The 26,245-nt window shown below is 40.6% G+C and overlaps 1 protein-coding gene across 2 annotated transcripts in view; it reads right to left on the reverse strand.

Annotated features, from left to right (window-relative positions):
• Window positions 1-4,976: 4,976 nt before the first annotated feature.
• The window catches only part of GNAS (GNAS complex locus), a 129,358-nt gene continuing 108,089 nt past the window's right edge, over window positions 4,977-26,245 (reverse strand). For both annotated transcript variants that reach the window (XM_059862568.1, XM_059862569.1), the window contains exons 6-12: window positions 13,591-13,645; window positions 13,170-13,243; window positions 12,686-12,744; window positions 11,376-11,496; window positions 10,293-10,423; window positions 9,710-9,777; window positions 4,977-8,846 (exon numbers count right to left, since the gene is read on the reverse strand). In XM_059862568.1, coding sequence (XP_059718551.1) covers window positions 8,700-8,846; window positions 9,710-9,777; window positions 10,293-10,423; window positions 11,376-11,496; window positions 12,686-12,744; window positions 13,170-13,243; window positions 13,591-13,645 — 655 coding nt within the window. In that variant the 3' untranslated portion in view covers window positions 4,977-8,699. The remainder of the gene's footprint in view (window positions 8,847-9,709; window positions 9,778-10,292; window positions 10,424-11,375; window positions 11,497-12,685; window positions 12,745-13,169; window positions 13,244-13,590; window positions 13,646-26,245) is intronic.

The raw sequence follows: 26,245 nt of genomic DNA on the forward strand, positions 1-26,245 counted from the left end.
AGAGATTCTGGTTCTTTACAGAAAGTTCAACTAAATACACTTTGCATGACAATTTTTATACAGGTAGGAGAATGTTCCTTCCCACAACCAAAATTTGCTGTGCATCTCCTGGGCAAGACATTGGGATCTGCAGCCCAGAGAGTTTCATTGTGCCAGAGCTTATGGCCTGGAACACTCTCAGCCTCAGGAAAGCATTTTCAGAGCAGGTAAAAAGTTTTGTCTGGTGACAACAGTTGCACTTGTGGGACTTCAGTGGTAATTATGCTACAGAACTTCCTGCTTAATAGAGTAGAAAATGAGAACAGTCCTCAGCACCAACTAGCATTAAGAGACATAGTGGTATTAGACATTTATGATACAATTTCAGGGCCTGAATCTTAAAACTAGAAGTTTTCCATCTTTATATATTTATATATCTTTATTTTGATTGCAGTAACAGAAAAAGATTTTTTTTAATATATAAAGAATTAACAATACTCAAAGCATTTACTTTCAGCTTCCCTTGAGAAGGAAACTAGAGATCTGTAACAGCCAGACATTTGCTGAATAGCCCTTTGCAGAATTGCAGTATCCAAGCTTGCCTCACTTCAGGTCAATAAACAAGAGGTATAATCAGATTAAACCAAACAGTTTCAAGATATCACTTAAAATGTGATAAAATATTAAATGTACCAGAAATGGATTTTGCTAACTAAACCTTTAAAAATTTGAATGGAAAGTGTTGGTTGTCTCTTGGGTTTAACTGCATTCCCCCATATGGATTTGTGTTTTACAAAGTATCAGTGAAATGTTCAAGACTAAAAGCACTTAGATTTACCTGAATGTCCCTGAAAGGTTTTATTATGCATCAAGAAATGCAACAAATTTTCCCCCGAATGCATATTTGACTGCATTTTATGTGTGAAATATTCTTGGATGACAATTTCTATCTAATGAGGTTTCGATGAGGCAGAGAGCAAATTTTGAGATAAATTTTGACAGAAAATTTGGACCCAATAAATATCCAGTGAAGGTCAGCCTTGGTGTCTCTGCTGCATGATTTGAGGAAGCAGTAAAGGCATTCTGGAAAGTGAAAGTGTGTGAAGAAGAGCCAGATGTACAGGAACATGGACAATTACATTATTTTTTTCTTTTTGTACCTGTTTTTGTTATTATTTAACAGAAAAATGAACAAAGTATCAAATGCTCAAGTTTCAATTCCAACTATCAAAATTTGCTTGATTTTTCACCAAATTATTAAACAACTGTACTTCAGGATTTGCTGCCTAAGGGCTGAATGTAATACAGCTGATGAAATCATCCAACTTCATTTGGTTCCTTCCTAAAATATAGAAGAAAAATCCCAAACAGAAGAGCCGACTTCCAACAAAACTGTTTGCCTTTTATTCATGTTTTTTAAAAATACCACCCTGGCATTCTCTGTCATTCCCTCTGCTCCTTGCCCTCTACAAATTCTTTTAGCATAAATTTGTATTTTTGTAATCGTTAGCCCTTTACAAAGCAGCCAATACATTCAACTAGAGTTAAGGTAGTAACTTTCCAATGGAGTAGGAAATTACAGCAGCATCATTAGGCTAATGAGTTTTGGCTAAAGAGTTCTTCCTTCTCAAGCAGAGCCTCAAGACGAAGCATTTCTTTTTGTACCTCAAGTACTGGTAACAGTGATTCCAGACATTGAACACACAACACTTCACCAGGTAACCAAGAATATTCTAAGACAAAACAAGGTGGTTTGGAGATTGCTGATGTGATGTCATTCTAGTGTCCCTCAAATGTCAACTTAAAAGGTGGAACTGCATTTTATATGCTGAGGATTGCTTTAAACACTGAGCCTCCCAATGCCCCAAGTGCTTCTCAAGATGAGCCTGTGGTGGAAACATTTTCTTGCTTAAACCAAGGTCCAGTTGGTTTTCACTGGTCATTAAACTCACCTTTCACTAAACTATCTTCCAGCTCTAATGGTTGCACAAAGTGCCTCGTTTTGTTTTGGTTTTGCAGTTCCTTAACTGGATAACCCTGGCCTTTTGGGATAGATTCATTCTCTGGCCTTGAAAATTTGTATGAGGATCCCAGACTGGGTCACTCACCTGGGGAATGAAGAATTTCCCCTCCTAAATCTCTTTTTCAGTGTCCAAGGTGATGGATTTTGAGCTCTGAAGCTGTCTCATACCTTTCTTTCTGCACTATTCTCTTATCAACCACACCATTCCAAGAGTGAGGGGGTGAGGACAGGAGAAAGCAGCTGAAGCCAGAGGCAGCAGGGGTTGGGCCATGCTGCAGGACAGAGCAACTGGCTGTTAATTTTCCCAATTTTAAATCATAAACAGGTTCCCAAAAGCTGCTGCTCGTGGCTGCTCTGGGCTTCCAGACTGCCTTACACAGACAAACCTCTGTAGCCCAGCAGAGCTATGCCCTGTGAGAAACAGAACTCAGGGTTAGCACCAAAACTGTCACAATTTGTTACTTCATTTTGGATGTTGTGCCTTCAAACAGTAAGAGAACAGAGATAAAAACTGCTGAGATATTTATCAGCCCTCACACCCCCCTCAGGACACATCTCCATGGCCCCATCTCATCACCAGTCTGAAACATTGCTTATTAATACTCTGAGTTCTTCCACATTGTTTAGTTCTATCACCCAACCCCTAATTTGTCTTTCTGTGGAAGCTCTTTCTGATCCTGATCCTGCCAACGGCAAACTGAAAATGTAGCAAAAAAAGAACTGGAATGTGCTGCCCTGATGTGGCAATTCCTAACCCTGACACAGCTGCTCCTCCCTCTGGGCACTCTGACATTTCAGTTGCAAGAATGATACAGTTCCAAAGTCACATCAAATACCAGAAAACTACAGATAGAAACATTGTACTTCACTATTAATAATCCACATAAAATTCACAGCCTAAAACAATAGTTTGCACGACAGAACAACAGAACTGAGAGAATTTCCAACATTACTGCCTCTGTCCTAGGCTTGTCTTTCTCCAAACTTGTGTAGTAGTAAATTAAAAAAATTAATTAGCCAACTCATTCAATGAAATGACTGGGTAAACTAAAGTGAAGAGATAAATTCACATTTTAATTTTGAATTAGCTCACATTTGTCTGCTGGTACCCCAGCATTAAAAAGCATGTTACACAAAAATCCCTAGTGTCACCATCTTCTCCCTCAAAAATTTATCCTTCTTCCAATCTGGGACAATGTTCAAAGGTTTTATTTTGTTCTGTCATTCAATAATTTTGAGTCAGACTTCCTAAGTGAAAAAAAGAACTAGGAAAATCTGTAAGTTTGTTTCTTGGTGGATGTTTAATTATCTATTACATATTTGGTCAGTTTTCCATGTTACAGAGGTATCAATGCTGCTGTTACCCTGGGGAATTCCCTGTTTTCCACGGGACCAGGCTAAATTTATAGGACATCAGACAAAAACCTCCACCTTATTATTTTTACATTTAATGTAATGAGAGATCTTATTTGCCTTCCCACCTCCTCCCATGTTGCTCTTCCAGGTCAGATTTGTGCTTTATACTGCACCTGTTTTGCTCAGCTCAGTACACTGAAAGTAACCAGGATAAAAAAAGAGTTTGAGCTCTTAATGAGAATCAGGGATCAAAACAATTAATTACAAAGCCATTACTTATGGCTCAAATTTTAGCAGTCTGTGCACTACAGTAAAATTCTGAAGCAGTTTTACCTACCCTGACCCGCATCCACTCACAGGACTGGAGCCAGCTGAGTATGACCAGGATTAAAACAGGCTCACTCTTGGAATTTGTCTTGTCAGTCACCAGAGGGACTTTTCAGTGTCAGGCTTTCATCAGCAGAGCTTCACAAATCCCTTCTGTAGCTTATTTTATTTACAAAGACACTTCAAAATTTGTCATAAAACAGGAGGATTACTTCCCAACAGAAGAATTTTCAGAGATAGCAAGCTGAGGAAGAAGGGCACAGTTTAATTTTGGATTGCAAACAAATGTTTGCTTATAAATATTTTTACTGTTATAGAAACTCAACATGTATTTTAGAGATGAGGACCTGCTCCTGTGTGAGATTTCCACTGATAGCAATCTATGGCCCTGATCCTGCTTACTAAATTTAGTAGGAATTTTTTACATCTACTTCCATGGAAGAGGTCTTAGGAGTGCCAGCATTGTTAGGAATACACACAGCACATTAGGTACAGTTGGGGAAAGAAGAGAATTTACTCTCTTCCACAGTGAGTCACATAATTTTATAACTTAGAACAACTTTATCACTCTTAAGACATTTGTATAGCACCAATCACCAAGAGCATTGTCACTAAGGCACTGGACTGGTACTCAGCTGTCACGGGCTCTGCCTCCAGGTCTGGGGTCGATCTCCTGTGTTTATGTCTTTTGTTTTTACTGGCACATAACTTTTGACATTGGAAAATAAGATAAATAATACAAAACATCCTCCATCATTTACAGGAACAATACACCACGAGGAATTACAAGGTGCTCAAGTTCTGAAGCCATGAACATTAATAGATCTGTGCATAGATTTACTGGCAGGAGGAAATTAGCCTGCAGGTATCAATTCTGTGCAGCACAGTGGAGCAGTGTTAGCTTCCCTTCCTCTGGAGTTAGGACATGCCCTCAGTTAAATCCTGCCCTGATGCCAAGAATCAAAACAGTTTCTAGATAAATGAAAAAAAGCCCTCAGGACTCCTGCCTATGACAGCTGATCCAGGATGCCTTCCTAGGCTTTTGCATCAAAGGCTGCTCCTACCAACTTGCAGAGCTGCAGTTTCAGCCTCTGAGAGCAGTTTTTGATGCTTTCAGAGGCAGCTGAATCCTTTTCTAGTCGGTAGTGGATTTATCTCTCCACATTATTAAAAAAGAAAAAAATCTTTAGGAGTTATCCCTGCTCTGCTGCACCACACTGAATGTGTGCTCTGATGCACAAATTACTAAAAGTTCTTGGGTTGAAATAAGTTACTGCAAATGCACAGTAGCTGATTTTGAAACCACAACATCTCTACAATTTATTATTATTTTTACAAAATACCCAAAGTGATCAGACCATATTGTAGGTTACTGGCTTGCTGAAGGTTGTTTTAAAATCAAAACCATTTCTGAGTTACAGAAGTGCCAAAAACAATCTTGAACCAGGTTTGTTTGTTGTTTTTTTGTTGTTTTCTTTTTAAACCAACCCCCATCCAACAAAACAGTTGTATAACTTAAAACAGAAACAAGAGTTTGTGTTGGAAACTGTTGAAAAACCAACCCACCAAAATCACGCTTGAGCAGAAGCCTTGTATGGCAAAGATTCAGCTTAGGGCAGTTTAGTGCCAACCCTCCATAGGTTTACAATGGAAATACTGACACAACCTCAACTACAGTGATGCAAATGTGCCCTAAAAACACTGTATTTGCTTTTATTAATAAAAGTGGTAGTGTTTACATTTGCAGGTATCTTACACTTCAGCATCACGATGAATACTGAGTAGAACGAGTTAAGTTTTGGCTGTAAGGTCAGAAGTTTCCAAACAGATGAATGAGACAGAAGTGACAGTCCTCAATCATGAAAACAAGAAGTTCAAATAAATAAATAAAACAAAACTAAGAAATATGGGTAAGCATTAGGTTGGAATGGTTCAATTAACTGCAAATTATGGCCACTAAATTAGAGACAGAAGAAAACACAGTTACTTATTAAATAGCAAGCATTAAAGCTTTATGGTTTTGTATTAAAAAAAAAAAAAATAAAAGGAAAAAGAAAGCTGTTAAAAATAAGACTTGCATTTACCAGGCCACCAAACTGCATGGACTAATAAAGAGACTAACAAAGGCAATACTGAGACATTAAGACACACACACGCTCCATACTTGTGCAACTCAACCATATTCAAAACAATTGCCTTTTTCCTCACATAAGACAAAAAAAAAAAGCATCCCCTAAACATATCTGTTCATATAAAGCTTTAGGTTTCTTAAACTGTTGCTGTCTTACATAGCTCATTGTTATTATGTGTCCTCCTCATCAGAGGAAGAAGCTTATTTTGTTATTTTTTTAAATGGAGGTGCTTTGTTTTTCTCAGGCAAGAGATTACATTCCTCACACCACTACAGGTTTTCTCCATTTATAAATTTGGTGTTCACACCAACTCCTCCTAGGCTTAAAAAGATAAGGGTTGGCACTAAAATAAAGATTTTGGCTCCTGTAACTAAAATTAAGGCTCACAATGAATTTCCTTTCCACTACGTGTGTCCCATTTTTACCTAGTGGAAACGCCAGCCCTTCACCTACAGGCACTGGATACATTCTGAATTGGAGGGGCCTACTTTCAGTCATGTTTTCTACAGTTCTACAAAGTTCAGGTGGCAACTGTCTAAACCTGTGAACAGGAAAGATCATTCTTGAAAGGCGAGTAACAACTGCAGCTAAAATTTTTCAACTATTCAGCGTCTTCTGGAACTAATTCTGAACTGAGAGGGGACAGTAACTCCCTCAAATCCCTGCTCTCCAGTGAAAATGGACTGAGTGATTCATTTTAAGACTTTAGCCACAAAAGCAAATGAAAAGTCACAATTCTGAACAGTTGCAGTTCTTAGTATTGAAAAGGCATCCAATACCTGAAGCAAATCTAGCTGCACAGACATCACTGACCACGCCTCACCTGAATTTAAACTGCATCTCTTCCCAAACAAAGAAAGCCAGCACGGTCTCTTGGGTGGAGGGAAGCTAGTGTGAAAGGCAAAGAGGCAAGAATTTTGGTGTTTGTTTTTGTTTCTTTTCCTTTTAAAGTCACTGCAGTTAAGATCCAGATCAGTTTAGGGGTGTAAATGAAGGGGGAACAGGGGTGTTTGAGTAATATAGGCTAACACTGTTCTAGATGTGTTATTACAGCTGTAATTTCTGACTCTGTACAAATTGTACACGTAGGTTTAGACACATGAAAAAGTAACACACTCACAGAGACATAAAACACCTAGGTATAAAATATAAAGCAGTGTAGTAGTTACTAAAATTACATGCTCTCTTATTGCTACAGTGATTTTTGCTCTTTTTTCTTTTTACTGTACCACATGTTGTTCTAAGCATATAATTTGCATAAATTATTCAAGTTTAAGAAAAAAATCCACACATCTTCACTTTTAAGCTACTTATATAGTTAATATAAAACAAAAAAAGGTTCTAAAGTATCTCTTTATTAAAAGAGAAATAAAAATGTCATTTGAAACTGGAATTCAGTGGCCAAATCCAAGGGCAGTGCACACCTTGTCATTCCTTGTCGTTGCCCACGCAGCGCAAGCCGAGGTTGGTGGGTATTTGGCCCAGTCTAGAGATGGTCACCAGACCTGCATGATGCCCTACGTGTCTGTTATTGTTCTGGTTTGTTTTTTGTCTTTAGCAAAAAAAGGACTATGAATGACCAAAGACTAACATTTATAATTTGTAGCAAAATTTGGTTTTATGTAGAAACAAGCCATGTTTTGCATTTGGATAGAGATTTAAATGAATTAAAGCTAAAAATTAAAAAGCACGATGCTGCAACATCTGGTCACTTGTTGAAGACCTCACTTTTAAAGTGGTTAAGTTTGCACAATTTGTACTTTTTTCTTTTTTTTTTTTTTCCTTTTTTTTCCTTTTTTTTTTTACTAAACAGTATTTTTCCTTCTTTTATAAACCAGAAAAACTAAACTACAGATAAATTTTCCCTACCTTGAGCTAATGCTGCAGATAGGGTTGACAAAGCTGTACAGCGCAATCAAACATACTTACATCTTAGCTCATTGTACAGGTACAGCCATAATCAAGGCACAAAGATCTTCTACAAGTTATTTTCAATAAAGTTGTACAAAATAATACATTTTACAGTCTGTACAAGAATAATAATCCAGCAGTAAAATAAAAAATGAGGGAAGGGAAGAAGAAAAAGAAGGGAAAGACTGTGAGGACTACAGTCTAGATAATGATTTTTAGAGCAGACGGGATCATCAGTGGACAAACTGAAAACAGTGTGTGGTTAACTCTTTCTGCAATCACAGGCCATACGCAGTTCAATTCATAAATGTCCATGGTTGTCTTTAGACCACCAAGACTGGTTTTAAAAATACCCTTCTGAAAGGTAGCAGTTGGTTTTTGCACTGTCTAGGTCTGCTGGAGAATTGTCAGTATTTCCGCCCAAAGCCACATTACAGTCAGAGAACCAAACTCAAGGGTCTGTCTTCAAACTTGGTCTGTGACTTGGCACCTTCGTTACTCGGATGCAGTGAGTGATACAAAGTGGAGATCACGGGTTACAGGATTATGCCCACAGCAGTGCTAAATTACCTAAAGTTTTCTCTCCCCCAATTTTTGTTTCAATGTTTTAATTTGTTCATCCCCAATTCTTTCAGGTGCTCCACATTCAGGGCTTTTAATTAATTAGGTTTTATTTCTTTTTTTTTGTTTGTTTGGTTTGGTTTTTTTTTTCTCTCTTTTTTGTTAATAACAGTGTTAGGGAATCCTCATGGAAATGGCCTTTTAAGTGTTAGGGGCCATCTCAAACTGTCCGAGGGGTACAGAAGCAAGCTTAGAAGTGCTGCTATTGTCCAGCAAGGAGAAAAAGTTGAGGGGTGCAAATCAATGGGAGATTCAAACAGTTCTCTTCCACCCTATGTGGGCAAGGGTGATTTTTTTCTTTTTTTTAATAAGGAATAAGGAGTCCAAAACACAGAAAAAAGTGCTCTCCATCACAACAACTCGTATTGGCGAAGGTGCATGCGCTGAATAATGTCCCGACAGTCATTGAAAACCCTCCGGATGTTCTCTGTGTCCACGGCACACGTGAAGTGAGGGTAGCAGTAGTGCCTTCCATCTCCACTTGCTGTGCTGATTCTCTGTGCAGAGCAAGAGAGACACTGGGTTAAAAATGAAACCCACTGGGGGAACCCCAGCCCGTCCCCAAAGCTCGGCTGAATGAAGGCGAGGTGTGCGTGTGTGAGCTGTGCCTTCAAAAAGTGCAACTGAGGGGCAAAATGCCCACAGAGATTTCACCTGAAACATGAAATTCAGAATGAGCAGAATTATACAGTGAGGAGGTCGCTGCAAGCTGGGGAATGTCAGAGAGGAATAAGAACTCAGGAAAATGCCATTATTTATATGCAGCTTTGGAGGATTTAGCAACACAACTCCTAGTCCATTTGGCCATGAAAAAAGCAGGATTTTGCCTCCCTGTACAAAGCTTTTATCCCTGCTTTACAATTACAGAAAGCCTTCCTCAACTTTTTGTTTTGCTCCATTTTAAAATGAGCCCACCATTTGATTGCCAGGTTCACCATTACAAGTAACTGTAACAATATTTTAAAGAAAACAAAAAAAACCCTAAGTCCTTTATAGCTTCAGCTGACCAGTAATGGGAAAGATAATACAAAAAGAACATCAATATCCAACAAAGGAGGCGTCTTTTGATTAGTCTCTATCTTTAGAAATAATGCATGGAATAAAAATCTGGCCCTGTTAATAACAGCAGGACTTCAGTCATCATTCTATTTGGGGTTTCTTAATTCTCCCCAATTCTTTTACTGTTTAATTATGTACAAACAAGTAGTAAAGCTCATAAATATAACAGTGGTTGATGCAATGTGGATGTTAAATACAAACAACACAAGAAGTGACAGCACTCTGCAATAGCAGAAGGTGAGCAAGAACTTGGGTTTGAGAAGAATCACAGAAGAAATAGGCAAAGAAAGGAAATACTTACAAGAAACTCGTCTCTAATAAAATACTTGGCCCTTGTAACTCTGGGATCCTCACCAGGCTCTGGTGTTGCTGATTAATAATAAAAGAAGCATCTTATTAAAACAGGTGTTTTTTGGTAATAGCACCTAAAAATGTCAACTTGTTCTCTTTTCTGCTCCCATATGACAGAAATCCACTTGGCAAAACTGACTGTGAGGCAAGACAAACCATGACATTATTTAAAGCAGCAGGATTTCAGGAGAACAAGAGAATATTACAATGGCCACACCACCAGGCATTTGGCAGGTAAGAGAAACGTCCACAGGCAGGATGAGGAGGAGTCCTGAGGACACATTTGTGACAAAATGTCAGGTGATCTACACCAAAAGGATTTTTGTCATGATGAAATTATTAATATATTAAATGTTTAAGAGGCAGGAATCTCTCATTATTAATACCTTAAATTCAACATTACAATTTGGCTAAAAGACTTTGATGATTACATCTACTTAAGAGTTTTCAAGTCTTAGCTGAAGCTACCAAAACCATCACAAATGTGATTAACAAGGAAATGATAAACTGCAAACAGAGCTTAAAAATCTTACCATCATCTGGTGTAGTGTAGCGAGCAAATTCTGGAAAGTAGTCTTCAATTTTAGATTTCCCTGCCAAAACTTTCTCTGCTAGCAAATCTTGTTTATTCAGGAAAAGGATTACTGAAATGGTCCGTAGCCACCTGTGCAAAATGGAGACCAAACACTGTGAGGAGGCACAGCCCAGATCATACAGAAACTTAAGTAAGTCACACAACACGTCTGGAGACAAGGCCATAATGACACACTGCAATGATTTGGAAAGGTTCCTTTTATACCTGAATCCCAAGGGTGTAATTCCAGGTGAGCCCATCCTCAGGGAGCTCCCCACTTTGTGCTTTTAATCCAAACCCATCCCAGGGGAGCACTTCCACCTCCCAGAGCACTGCTCCATCACTGCTCTAATCACTTCAGCCTCAATATGGCAACCACCAATTAGTAGCTGTGCAGAGCTCTTTGCAATGATCTGAGATTAATAAACATTAGAGGTGGGAGAGGCTGAGACCAAAGAACCAGCCCAGACTGTGCCAGGAGATGTGAACAACAGAGCTCCCCGTGCTGTTAACCCTGGTGGGCAGCCAAGCACCACACAGCTCCTCACTCACCTTCCTCCTCAGGGGTGGAGGAGGAGGAAAGGAAGAATGAAAGCAAAAAAATCTGGGGGTCAAGATGAAATATAAATGATGACTGTTTAATTAGTGAGGGATAAGTAAAAGTGAGGAGAAGAGAAAAGCAGTGATGCAAAGGCAGACCAATACCCAGCAAGCTGGGTAACCTCCCAAAATCCCCTCTCTTCCCTCTTACTGCAGAGAATGATGTTATGTGGCATGGATCACACCTCTGGTCAGCTTGGATCTGCCCACCTGTGTCCCCTCCCAAGAGCCCTGAGGATTCACTGCAGGATCAGAGTGAGGAACAGAGAGGGCTCTGCACACACTGTCAGCAGCACGAGTGGGTTACCAGCATTGTTTTGGGCAAAACCTAAACCATGGCACTCTATGAGCTATTAGGGAGAAAATGAACTTTGCCCCAGCCAGGCCCCTCCACGAGTGGTGCCAGGAGCAGCCATGTCAGTGAGAAGAGCCTTTCACAGACCTGTTGTTCCAGATACTCTTGAAGAGGTTTAGTGCCTCCTGCAGCCGGTTGGTCTGATTGTCCTCTCGTATCACCATGTTGTAGCTACTGCTCGCCACCACAAATATGATAGCAGTCACATCTAAAGCAAGAAACACCCTTGAGTTAATGCCAAGCCTCAGGAGAAATATCCAGGAATCATGAAGTTCAGTAAGAAGCTGCCAGACCTTCAGCTGCCTGCAGAGAACAGGCTGGGATGCTGCTGCTGACAGCTTTTTAAGTACCAGGAATCAAAAATGAAAGTGAAGAAGCCATGGAAGACAGGCAAGGCAGGCCCCAGAACAGAAGCTGACAGAATGACAGAAAATGTAGGAAAGAAAGCAACTGGAGCAAGAGAGAGAAACTGAAGAAAGCCAAGAAGAGAATTTAAAGAAGATTTCAAATGTGTAAAGAAAATTGGAAACAACCATGAGCTGTCAGGAAAGGACAGGGAGGTCCTTGGGGGAAAACCTCAGGACAAACAGCACATTTGATTTGTGTAAAGAGTAGTAGTAACAACAGCAGACTGCAGTGAATTCATGGTTAATTGCTCTGGTCCCCCTGCATGAGTTCTACTGCTTGGAGTCCCATCTCCCCCCTGGGAGGCATTCCCAGGATCAGGATCCCTGTGCTGCTCCAGTCCCTCACTCTGCCAGGCTCATCTACCTCAGGCACAGCAGCACAGATGAGTCAGACCATGAGGTAACAGGAAGAGGAAGGAGCAGAGGTAAAACCCAAACAAATCTGTTACTGACAGCACAGAAGAAAATATTGCCCAGTCCTTCCACAGCCACAGACAGTGTCCAGGTGATTCTGTGACAGGAACTGTAGCAATTTGCCACGAATTCCAAGTTGCATTCTGCTTTACTTATTCTCTAGGATCTCACTGTAACTTTTCCACAAAAAAGTAGACTTTTGTGTGTTACTTCATTGCTATTTTGTCCAAACAATAAAGAAGATAAAATATTTTCACGAAGTCTAGGCTGGCAAATAATGCACAAAGCCACCTCCAAAAATACTTGATTAACTGAAGAGAGGGAAGCCAAAAAAAAATGGACAAGCTGAAGTTATCAAATTCACATTCCTCTCCACCTGCATTCTCCTTGAAGATGTTCTAGGTAGTTACAGGAGTTTACATGTAAGAAGAAACTCAGTGCTGTATGACAGTTATATAACTCCTTATTGAGCTACATGGAAAGATGATGGATTTCACATAGCTGAGAAAATGAAGATTAGGCACTACAATTCTGCAGAGAACTATTTTATAAAGCCACTAGAAATTCTAATCCTACCATTAAAACACTGGATCCATTTTCGGCGTTCATCTCGTTGCCCTCCAACATCAAACATACTGAGGAAAAAAACATAAATCCAGTCAGTCAGAATCATTTTGTGCTGGGCTTTTTGTTTGTGTCTGCATGCAAACAGAAAAGGTAAGAAACTTTAGGACTTCTGTGTTACAGAAGTTAAAGGGAATCTTTGATTACAAGAAGCTGAACAGGTAAACAGTCCATGAACAAAGGCATGCAGAGAAAACAGATTTAAAATATTTTGTTCTTTGTGATTTATAAAGCACACCAATTTGTATTTCATTTTCAAGCCAGACTACTAAATTAGAAAACCATAAAATACTTCCTTTCTGTTAAACACTGATACTTGAGAAATACAGTAGGCTCAATGAATATATGGTAGGCTCTCCTCCCAGTTTACCTTGGCATTTGTCTGTGTTGTATTAAAAATTGTAAAAACATAAAAAAAAGAAATAATCATACTTACTGAAAATTTACTTTATCCACCTGAAACTTGGTTTCAAAAATTCCTGATGTCAAAACTCTGCATCTGAGAAGATCCTAAAGCATAAAGGGAAATGCATTGATTCAACACAGATACTTGGTGAGTTTCCATATATCCAGCAATGGAAATAAACCCCTTTTTTTCCATGCTGTACCACAACACCAGGGAGAGCACTGGAGTGGTCAGTGTCACAGAAGCACGATGGAAATCTTCTAAGTGATGTAACCTTGTACATCATTTATGTGTATAAACATAATCCAAAGGACCAAGCCATTTTTACTGGAATACTAAATATGTACAATACATGGCAATACCTGAAATGGTGATTAGAAAATGAATTAATTACCCCCAAAGATGAGGGGGGCAGGTCAATGGTGTGATTTCCTCCCAAAGCCCCACGTACCTGGTCAGAGGGGGTGTACTCGTTCTGTTTGACTATGTCAATCTTGTCTAGAAAACTGCAGAGGAAAGAAAAAAGAGAAACTCCTCACTCTCAAATCAGACAAACTTGCTGATGCTTTAGTAACTGACCCAGTTTAACCCAGGTAAATTCTGGTGCATTTTAATGCTCTCAAGGCTCACCAAACGATTAAAAGTCACGCTGGAAAGGGAAAATTGGGGATTTCGCAGCATTCCCAGCAGCAGCCGGCAGAGGGCTGAGAGCAGCTCCGTGAATCCATCTGGGAACCCCATGGAGCCCCTCCCGCCGGCTCCCCCCAAAAACACCCCGGGGGTTTCATTTGGGTCATTTCTTCACGGCATCCCACCGTGGAACTGCTGCTGTGAACGCTGAAACGACGACTCGAGCAAACTGCCCGCATGTACTTCCCCGAAAGTAAAATGAGCATTTTTAAACAACTTATCAACTCTGGAGTTATTTAGATAAATGGAAGCCCTAAAGCAATTTCAGTACGAGTGAGAGGGGACACTGATTTTTCTGCCAGCTGCTGTATCAGTGTTTCAGTTACTTTCTGGGGCAGCAGCAGGAGTTGGCTATATATTCATATAGATAGATTTCATTCAAATTCATTAGGCACTACCTACAGATGATAACTCTGGAGTATTTAATTTTTTTTTCACCAATTAATTATAACCTCATAATTATCTTTCACTTCAACTCCAAGCGCAAAATTCTCAAGGAATTAGTGAATTCTGCTTTGTTGTGGTGGCAAACCAGCAGCTCAGGGTGCAATTTTATGGTGTTTGCCCCCAGTCCCACTGCCCCACACCAGGTCCTCAGCCCTTTCCACTTCAGCAGTGCTTCACCCCTAACATTAATGATTAATCAGCCTTTAAACCAGGCCTTGAGCTCCCTTGGAAATTCCTCTGCATGAATTGTTTTCTCTCTGAAGCAGAAATCACAAAGGAAAGGTGAGTTTTCCCTGCCTCTACTGTGCACTAACAACAGCCACAGCTTCAATGGGGGAAAGGGAGCCCTGTCCCAGATTCACAAATCAAAACCCCAAAAAACTCCCACTACAGCCAGCACACACAACTCAGCCCCAGTTTCAACCTGACTTCCTAAAACACCTAATGGGGAGCAGGGGAAGGGGGAAAAATAATCCTGGATTTTGACAACTGCTTCAGAGCAATGCCCTCTTCTAGATGATCTTGCTTCAGAGACACATGAAAATTAATTTTTGTTTAGACTGAATTACAGAATTTTAAACACATTAAAATGTATCTTAAGTTAACACACTACAAAAACACGTGAGACAAAGTGCAAAGATCAATTTCCATCAGGGAACGTGACACGGCCACGGACTCACAAGGATAAGGTGGTGACAAACTGTGCTCTGCAATTTGCAAGCTGGATTTTTTCCTCATATCTTCCAAGCTGTTGAGTAATTTTTTTCTTTTCTTTTTTTTTTTTAAATCCAAAGGGAAGATATAAAACTCTGTGTTCAGTACACAGAGGATGTTAAATAAGTACAACAGCCCTGAGTTCCAAGTAGCACGAGTGTTTCCACCCCATCCTCTCCCCTCAGAGCAGTTTCAGAATCACGTGGCAATTTCACAAGTTGGAGGATGCTTGAAAAATGTTCCGAACAGAACATGTTCATCAAGATACAAAGGTGATTACTGCAATCACCCAGCCTTTCTGGATGAATTTATCCAAGCAGAACATTTTATGCTGGGTTCCACAAGAGGTGGGTTTTTGGTTTTGTTTTGGGGTTTTTTTTGTTGGATTTTTTTGTTTTGTTTTGTTTTATTTTTAAACACTCAGCTAATCAGCTTAATGGATTTTGGAAACTGAAAATTAGAAAATAACAACAAGATATTGCTAAAACCTGGAACTGAAAGTACAAACCTCTTACTGTTGTTTATGCAGACTATTTTTAGGCCTATGATTTCCTTGAAAAACATCAGCCACATAGGAGCAGTAGTACTGTACTAGAGATGAATTCCAACAGCAATGTTCATGCCAGGTAAAACAAATTCAAATGGAATAAATATTTCTTCTTCCCCCCCAAAACAAGCTCCAACATTCAGCAACATCTAATACTCCCAACAATGCTCCCTGGAGAAGGAAGTCTTTCACTGTGTGACAGTCACAGAAAACCCCTCCTGCTTCCAGGGCGTTTCAGGGAAAATGGAGCACAGTTCCATGAAGATTTCCCCCGTGCTTTTCCTCAAAGTCTGCTCCAGCAGCTTTAGAAAGGGCTGAAGGTGTTAAAAAATTTGAGTTTTTGCTCACGTGTAAAGAAAGGGGATTGTTCTTTTGGTTGGTCAAAGTGAAAATAAATGTGAGCAGAAAAGGGGAGCAGAAATCTCATCTGCTCTGATACACCTAAAATAAGGAGCAACAGTGGGAGCATGAGAGTTCAGAACACATCAATACACTGAGTTCAGAGACTTCTCAGTCAATGTTAGTCAAAACCAAACAATTTATCCACTAAATTAAACTAATAATCCAGTCAGATGAGAACAAAGCCCAATTCAAAATAAACACAAATTCACCATCATTAATTTCTATTTTTAATTCTTGCTATGCTCTACCCAAAACATAAGTGAGGCCACTTGAGCACTACTTTGTGTGCTGGACTCACTGCTGTGAGAGATTGTTCTGAGCCTGCTGGAGACGTGCCCACCATCTACTGTGTCAGCACTGAACTTACAGGGAGGAACAGGAGTGACCTTGATGAAATAATTCACATAAAACTGTCAAACCACAAAACCAAATTTTATACTGCGAGCAAGCCTTGAACCAAGTTACAAAGTTAGTGTTTTTTTGGTTCTGTAAAATCTTCTCAGAGATTATATGGAAAAGCCATTTTCCAGCAAGCAAATAATTCATTCAGCATTGCTGCCAATTCTCACTTTGGGCCACATTCTGGACATGACTAAAGAACAGGATCAGCTACTGCTCTGCAAAATTCTGTCACGTACTAAGAGGCTCTTCTGCCTGTGTTATAAAACATGGATACTGCTCTGACACACACTGACAAAAAAACCCTCAAAAGACTTCAGGTTATTTGTAGTCAGCAACACTGAGAGGGTGCATCTCTAGGACAGCACCAGTTGTTGAGGTATTAAAATAAAAGGTATTAACAAAAAATTAAAACAATCTGAAATAAAAAAAAAATATGCTGCATTTTTGTGTCCCCTTTTTTAGCTTAGGGAAGGAAAACCACATGAGAAGTGTTCCAAGCAGATCTTTGTGACAGATAAAGTGTCTTTAATTTAAGGGCAGATTCACAGAGAGCTACACAGAGGCTTTCCTTAGCTCCAGCAGGTCTAAGTAATTAAGTCATACATGTATCTTCAATTCTTTCCAAGTCTTAACTAAAACCTGTGATGTCAAAGCCATGTCCCAATTTTCAGATGAAGATCTAGCCAGTACCTGAGTTGTTCTGGAGTCCTTTCATCCACAGAGAGCTGCTTTACCCCTATGGAGGGAATTTCCTGAATGAACAGAGCTGCTGCCAGACAAAGAACTGCAGCTCGTTTTCCCTGCTGGAAAGGTGTGTGACACACAAAATCTTCCACCTGAGAACCAGCACAGCTTCACTGGCTGGGGCAGCACGGGAGGGAACTCAGACTCCTTCCCCCAGCATTTCCTGACAGCCTCCTCAATGAACAGTAACTGAAATGTTTCTCTCTCTCATCTGACAAAATGGTTGGCACACAGGAATTATTTTTTTTTTTCTGCTTTGTGAAGAAGAAGAGTTTTTGTTTTCAGCCTAGAACAACACTGGAAAGGTGTCTTCAAACTGACAACACACCTATATTTGAAGAGCTTTATTTCCATCAGATTTTTTTTCTGGTCAAGTCATAACTTGAATTTTCTTATAAAATGTCTCCCTTAAAAGACACAGTTAGATCTCATCTTCAGTGTCAGAAAGATACTTCATGAAATCAACATTTCAATCCCAACTAAAGACAACATTTATTTAGAACCTATAAGCCTCAACAGTAGCACTGAAACTCTGCATTTGTGAAGTTCCTTGCCTCTGAAAGCCTTGAGGTATTTTACAGACAGTAAATCAGACTTCCAGCTCCTGCCTGCCTTCACTGAGGCTGCACTTCCTGCCTCCACCATCACACCCCAAAATGCACACATGGCATAACCCTATTTTAAAGGCAGGCACAGAGCAGTTAATTGCCCCAAGTCCCTTGAGTCAGTGGAAATGATTTTCCATTTTTCATTTCCACTGAGTCATGTGTTTCTACCAAGATATTACTAAGAACCCACCAGAATATTACTAAGAATTATCAAGATTTTACTAAGAATTATGCTGGCATTTCCCCTGATCTTCCCAATAAAACAGTCTTTCCAATTCAGGTTTCTATGACCAGAAAGAAATTAATATTTTTTTTACTGATCACCCTAAAGACCAAACTGTGCAAACGCCCAGCGGTTTTTTATTTATCTACACCCTATCAGAACTACAAAGTACTACTTAAAGTAGTTTTAAGCTGAAATTTAACTCAACATTAACAGTGTTTATTGTAAACAAGAGTGCATTTTTTATTTTTCAGAACAGACCATGCTTTCCTGCCTTTTTAGTCCTTGCCATAATCCTTCATGCTATTCAGCAAAGCTTTCTAAAAGCTCTGCAGTTAACTATTTGGTAAATTCTTTCTTCAGATATGCTGTCTATGCTGAGCCAGAGACACAGGATGAGCACAAAGACAGAAAACTCCCTTTTAAAAGAGTATTTGTATGTGAACAAACTGACTGTCCCTCAACTCTGTCCCTTTCTGCTGCTCAAAGCAAGCAGGGGAGAGGAGGGAATCCTATTCCTTAAACTGGTGATAAAGATTTCAGCTGGTTTATTTTGCAAGAGGAGCAGAACTGCAGGCAGATGTACAGGAATGATACAAATAAAAGAAATGAATGTTCAATCTGCTGATATTTATAGTGTCTTGCAAACATGGGCAGCAGGTGAAACCAAACTTGTCAGGTTTTTCCTCAAATTAAGTTAAAAATCTAAGTTGGGACATCAGTAGGTTTGGACTGCTTGTTTTTTACAGATGTACTGTTATTTTCTATTATTTGCAAAGGGGGAGATTTTACTGCTGAGATGGTCACTAAAAACGTGCCACAAACATTACTGGAAAACTGAAAATGCTCAGAAAGACACAGCTCTTTTTTCTCCCTAAACAAAACTAGATAAGGAGAGATAAATAAATTACAAAACTTTTGTAATTACTTTAACAACTTTATAATTAGGAAAGAGAAAAAAACCTTTAGAGAGACAGGCACATAGGGACAGTATTGCACCAAATATTATTGGTACAATTAGGAGAGCACTATATTGCACCTAAAAACATCTCACATACAATGCTCCTGTAACAACACTCTCCATGTCACTCCTCAGACATAAGGATCCCATTGAAAACCAGATTTATGTTGGAAATGAACCTCGAAATGTAGCATAAGACGTGAGCAGAAGTAAACCTAAAGTCTCCAGAAAACTTTCCCAAGAAGCTGCAAACACTTTTTGATTTCCAGTTTCAAGTCAAAGGGTTATTATGATTTCCTTCTTGAAACTGTAAGAAAGGTTTTCAAATAGTCTAAAGCTCGGAATTTAATCATAGATGGTATCAATGCATACATATCCCAGCAGAGTGATTTTGAGAGCGGCCCCAGCTGTAATTCCAGAAGAACCTCGAGCATTCCAGCCACTTGGAGGCGGAGGGGCACCACGGGTCTAATTTTGAAGCAAATAATGAGAAAGCTGAAAAGTATGACTCCATATATTTGGAATCATCTTGTGGTAATCAAGGTTACAGTTCCTTATATGGCGTGGAGAACATGAAGCACACGCGAAAAATAGAGAATTAAAACTATGGGGTACAAAGAACTGCAGCTATCCCAAAAAACCAGGACACACCAGCAAAGCCCCTTTAGTTTTGTGTCTCTGGGAAGCTCAAACCTTGCCCTAAAAACGAGGCTGGTTCCGCAGGCAGCTTCCCAAAGTGCCTGATTAAAGCAGCACAACCCCGGGAGGCATGAATGAATTTCAGACAAACCCAGCAGAAGGCAAAGCACCCTTCAAACACTGCCAGCACTCCAAAAGGGAAATGGGGAAAAGGTAGGAGAAAGAGAAAAATCTATTTAAAGAGGTTGTAGTTGTCTCTTTTTTGCTTTTCCCCCCCTCTCTCTGCCTGTCTAAAGTTAGGCTGGCTTAGAGGATGCACTAACTTTCCCAATCAGTTTTACATTACAGCACAAGTCCAGAAATAGCTCCCAGCCGCCTTGGCCTCTAGCACGGTTGCCATGACAATGGAACCACAGGGCTATAAATAGCTCATCAGCACCAAATCTTGTGAGACACATCTGGAATGGGGCCAGCCCAGCCCCGGCCTGACAAATAAAAATAGGCACAGGCAGTTTCAAAGGCTGGAAAGGTACAATGTGGCTCGGGCTGTGCGGAGCAGGGCAGGGAAACGGGTTTGATTGCTTGTTAGCACGAGATTTATTTGATAGGAGATTGGGAGAGGTATAAAAGTCACTTTATTGCATACTAAACAGCCAGCCTTTCTCTAAGGTCTATTTTTCTTTCTTTTCCCCACCCGTCTGCAGCACAACCACCCTGCTTTTGAAACTGTAACAATGCAGCCTTTTGCCCAGGAGACCATTAAAATAAGGAAAAACAGAAGGAAAGAAAAGAGATCTTCAAATCTTCCCCCCCCCCCCCCAACTATTTCTGTACGTTTTTGGCTCGAGTGCAGGGAGTGCTCCTGCGGGTCTGACAGGCATCCTGGCTGGGATCCTGCCTGGGCTGGAGTGCTTTGCTGCAGCTAGAATCAGTCTCAGGCTGCTCCGTGCCTCCAGGAGCCTGGAGAGGGACGAGGGTCCCAAATCCTTGAGCCAGGGCTGCTCTCAGCATCATCCCTTTGGACCCTCAGCATGGGACAGAAGAGAGCGACAGCAAATCCCATCCCACTTCCCAAAGCTCTGTGCTGCCCCACTGCCTCTGGAGCAAGCATTTTCTCCCACTTAGTGGGTGAGAAAATGTCATATTTTTAGCACAGACTCTTGATCAACCCATTCAATTACATCAAAATTGTCTGTGTGGGAACAGAGTGTTATGTCAAAAATGTTATTCAGTGTATTTGTCAATATTACTCAACAGAAGCCATTTGTATAATGAAGAGATTCAATATTTTCTCCAGCATAGGAAAGCAGCAGCTCAGGAACCAGACTGAAGTTGTGAGACTCTGTTATTTCACAGACACTGGAAGTAGTAAGTCAGCGTGATACAACACAGAGAACACCACTCCCAAAATATAAAATCCTAGTTGCTCTATCAAAAACCAATAGAGACTACAGATGGTGATCAAGAAACTGCAACTATAATAAGCAATAAGCCACAGCAAAATCTCTTCTGTCTGCCAAAAAGGCACCGTGCACACGCTCCACACAAGCTGCACCATCAGCCCACAGGATTCCTTTAGGTCCCTACATGGATATTTTCATTGCTAAAAATTGTAGAGTTACTTCCACCCAGGCTTGGAGCTGTGTGTAAACTCCCCTGCCCTCCCCTCTGCCTTTCCCCACATCCAGTTTGCTCCCTGCATCTGAACAAGGCACACCTCAGGAACAGCAGCTCACACAGAAGGATTTTAGATAATGTACTTTCAAATGTGCAATGCAGGATTTATTGGTTTTTATAAAGATACTCCAAGTTAGTCTAAGAGCCTATCACCAGCTGCACGTTTAGATTTAAATTATGTAAAAATTTATTTGTTTCTTCCTAAAGAAAGAACTCATACATCACTACAAGACAGCCCTTTCTGGCCCACATAAGAGACAAACTTTCTCATTTTGTCTGGGGGAAAGGGCTGTGGAGTAGCAAACACTACATGGGATGACCATTTTCCTGTTTTAAATCTTTTTTAACTGTAAGCTAAAGTCACAGACCTTATATACTGCAGAAGAACCAAAAACTGTATGCCTCCCATGCTCTGTGGGGACTGAACTTGGAGAGAAACTTGAAATTTAATAATTTTTCACAATCTAATCTAATTTAAATCTGTCAAGTTCAATAAGGATCTTCTCAGGTTTAAGAATATTTGCTGTTAACTTAGACTAAGGAGTCTAAGTTTAAGTAAAGTCAAATTCAGAATGAAGAATTTTAAATGAAATTTGAATATGAATTTGTTTGAAATTCCCCATATTTGATTTCAAATAAGGATATGAAATCTTCCATCAATCCCAGATGCCATTTTTAAAATGGCAACAACCTAGGTATGTTATAGGTGTCAGTCCTCTCCTGTAGGCTGCTCTGAGCAACTGAAACAGGTGAAGCTAATGGGATACCCTTTCATTGTGTTTCAGCCAAGTATTTTTATGTCCTCAGGGTCTGTAGCTCCCTCCAGTGCCATCAAATCAGTAGAATTGATTTCAGCTGAAGAATTAATGACATCACTAATAAATAAAAAATTATGTCAACAATTAAAAATATGAATAAAAGTGCATTCAGATGGTAAAAGAATCAACAAGCTTAATTCTCCATACTAGTTTCCCTAAACCAAAGAAACAGAGCTATCTGCAAAACCAGATAAAATGAAGGTTCAGACAGTTCCCACATTTTTTCAGCTTGTGTGTGGCTTGTAAACCTAAACAGGGAGAACACAGAACCAGGCACTTCCCCAATTTCTACTGGAAAAATGGGCAACATCATTTGTAACAGGAATTTTAGGGACAAGGCTCAGTGGAGCTGACAGGACCCCACGTGACAGAAGAGGAATTCTGAATCCAGCCCGAGTTTCCGCAGGAATTAAGGAAGCAGTGATAGCTCAGGGAAGGAATCAGGCCCCAGAAGAGCCCAAACAATGGGAAGACAAAGCTCTGCTGGGTTCTGAGCAGGGTGGTGAGGGAGGACTTCCAAACTCACTTGTACAAAGATCTTCACAAAAATAGTTTGCATACGTTTAGAGGCAAGATGTAAATCCAGTGCTGGAGTCTCGTCTGCTTAGGCACCATCCCAGCTGAGATTTGTGTTCAGTACTTTAGCAAGTTGGGTTCTCTGGCCAAAAAGTAGTGATTTTGACTCAGATGCTGCTGAAATGTTCATTTCTGTCCCATGATGGGGACAGGGGCTGGAAGGGCCTGGGACAGGACCGAGGACCTGCCAGTACCTGCTGGGCTGACAGTCCCACACCTCACAGCAGCTCACATTTCAGCTTTTGCTCTCCTCAGAGGAATGTGGCTTCCCCCCCTCCTTCTTTCTAAACGTTCTGCTTTCAACCCAGCAAAAACAACTCCAGGCCTCTGGAAAAGCAGAGGCACAAACTGGCACCTGGAGTTGAAAGCATCTGTAAAGAGCACACCTCTCATTTGGAACTGACTTAGAATAATACAGTTATCATTTTTTTCTTTTTCTTGAAAACATTTGCTTGATCATGAAATTTAATACCAGGCATATTTAAAAAATATAATTTTAAACCAGGCAAATGACACAGAGCTGCAACAGCATTTTATACTGTGAATTTTGAGCAGTGCAGGGGCACTCATCTTTGGCTACAGTGAAAAGCAAATATCTGGTTCTGTGTTCTGCCATACAACAAAAAGAAGAAGTCAAGTTTAAGTGCTTGTCTGTCCCTGGCACACATTACACTCAGGCAGATAAAAGGAGCAAGAAATCAAGCTTGAAGCCAAAATCAAAGGTAAATAATAAAGGTGACCACACTGCTTCTGTGGAAAAACCATTCATGGCAGTCACCATGGTTCTGGAATAGTGCAGTCCTCTTTTATTCCCCATGAAAAACCTTTCAGTCATCCAGTTTCATGGTTCTGCTTTTTGTGGAGTGATTTGCTACTCTTAAAAGGAAAATCTAACACAGACCCTCCATCTTTGCTTACTCACATGTCTGTGACAGCATCAACACACAGCCCCTGACTATGCAGTGGTTCCACAAACTGCATTTGGGTATTTAGTGCTTTTAAGCCTGCAATTAAAATGGACACCTCGTAGAATAATGTGGCTTTACAAAGACTCACAAACAGCCCTAATTTAACAAGGGGCATGACAAGCCATTTTAGAATCTTTTAAATACAGTATTTTGGCCCTTTCCCCCCCCTCTTCTCCACTGACCTAACTTGACTCAACTCACTCTGAAGCAGAATTTAAATCATTACAAAAATATGAACTTTAAATCTCACCTCTGAAAAGACACAGCTGGCAATAAAAGACCTTAAAATAGTACTAAAAGCTCTAGTCATTCAAATGACTGTAAAACACAGTAGGACAGACTTTGTATTTACAAAACATATTCTAACATTTGCAAAATGTGTTTTTTCATGCGGACTTTTCTAAGCTGTGTGCTTTTAGTGCTGGAGTCACAGAGAATTTAGAATGAAGTGTGCACAGGAAAAGTAAAATCCCTGACAAGGCACAACCTCCTCCTGTTTCCTCTCTCAGCCAGAGTCACTGGCTGGGCTCAGGGAGGTTTTCCATGGCAGTCCCTGGCTCAGAGGAGAGTGAGGGGTGCAAAACACGGAATCCAGACAGGACTGGAGTGAGGGGTGTGGGTGAGGGATGGGGAATTTTGGGACAACTCTTAAAATCCCTTATTCTCTTATTGGCTTGTTTTGCAACGTTAAAATGAGGAAGTTGTTCAGCTGCTTCGGGTGGAATGAGTTCTTTTGAACGAGCTTCATTGACTCTACTTATTACCTATATAAGAGTGTTGTAATTAACTTAACAATTACTGAATGTATTATTCACAGAACATAACTATTTCAGCATTACAACCCCAAAAGCCCCTGAGCAGCAGAAGGCACAGCTCTATCTTGAGTTGGAACCTCACACTCAGAAGAATTAACTCTGAATTAAGATTCAGGAGGTACCAGAGGTGACACAGACACACCACCCTTCAGCATCCTCACTGGCCTCCTTCTTGGCAGCCTTTACAGAGGCCAAGGACTGGGACAGCCTGGGCAGGGAATCTTCTCCCCCAGCCCCATCCCTCTCTCACCCAGCTCTCTGTGCTCCCAGGCTGTGCCAGAGCCCTGACCACAAACCACCCTTCAGCTGAGGCTGGAGAACCTCTGAGCTGAGCTACCCTGGACAAAACTGCTCACTTTAAACTCCTGCCACGTTCTCTGGAAACCTCAACTCCAGTCCCACCTCTCCTCTGGGGATGGGGGCAAGAACAACAAAAGAAAGAAAGATTCTACCCACTGTCATCGTGAAGCAAGTACCAATGGTGCAGTGAGCTCTACACCTGTGCAGGGAGCATGAAACAAACACCAGGAGGTGGGGAAGAACTTCATCTCAGTGGGCTTAAATTCTGAAATTCCACTGATGCTGGTTTATGTTTTTTGGTTTATTACACTGAAAATAAACTATCACAGAGCTGTGAATAACAACTCATTTTTGCACCACCAGTGGGTGGACTCCCCACCCCCCTGCACTCAATCACAGCCAGGCAGCAGGGAATCCAGGGGAAGGAAAAGCCAACCTGAAGAGCCCAAGGTATGCACAGAAGTTCCAAAAAATGTCCAGAATCCATTGGATGACTAAAAGCCATGATTCCAGTAGAAGACAAGCACATCTTCACCACCTCTTTTGTCTGCAGAGGGCAGTGTCTCATGTTTGCAGCTCAAATGGATGAAAACCTAAACCTAAATTACTCATTAACAGACTACAAATTTCCTCTTCTACATGAAAGAAACATTTAAAGAGTCTCAGGAGAAGAACTGAACTAAAAAAGACACTAAAAGCCATGGGTATAATTGCTGCTGTGGGAAAGACAAGAAGGGGTCTAAAATGGTATTTCTCTTCCCCAAATATTCCCACATCAACATTTGTTAAGTCCCAGCTGGGGCTTCTGGCTGCCCAGTATCCAAGCCTGTTACTCTGCAAAAAGACATAAACCCAGCAAGCCTCTTAGAATGTCTAAAGAAGCACTAAATGATGTACAGCACCCTTCACATTGCAGTCTAGGTTCAAATATATCTCTAAAACCTAGTGGCCATCAGTCACAGCCCACAGACCTGGAAATAAATGTGTAATTCAAAGCTGTGCTGGGAAGTGGAGGCAACAATCCTGGGCTGGCTCACCTATTGCTCTGATACCTGCAACTGGCAACTCTGGGATTCCAGAGTGCTGGAGACAATTCCAGGATTTCCATTTGTTCTGCACGACTATAATTAGAGCTTCCGGATGGTGGCTCACACTAACAACAGCAGCAAAGGCTTCAAGGTGGAAGAGACCCAGATCAGATGGGTCAGGAGAAAGTCTGCAGGGAACACTCACAGGTTCTGTGAAAGGGAGGTGTGTTCCTACATTACCTACCCCATATCAGGTGCTTATTTATACATACACAGTCTATAAACACCACAACCATATGTGAAACACAGCTTTTATCACACAACAGCACTTGAACTCCACTTCCTGTCCTCAGCAGCAAATTCTTAATTCACCACAAAAAAGGGGTGTCTGAGCACAGCAACTGGTACATTACACAGAAGTTAATAATATGTGACTACTAAATATAGCTACTCCTGTTTTTCTTCTGCATTTTGCTGCCTAAGAGATTTTTGCAGCATCTTGCACACACTGGTTTGCCCTGCATGGATGGTGATGCTCAAAACCAGT

The sequence above is a fragment of the Haemorhous mexicanus genome, chromosome 18 (genome assembly GCF_027477595.1).
Source record: "Haemorhous mexicanus isolate bHaeMex1 chromosome 18, bHaeMex1.pri, whole genome shotgun sequence".
NCBI lineage: Eukaryota > Metazoa > Chordata > Aves > Passeriformes > Fringillidae > Haemorhous > Haemorhous mexicanus.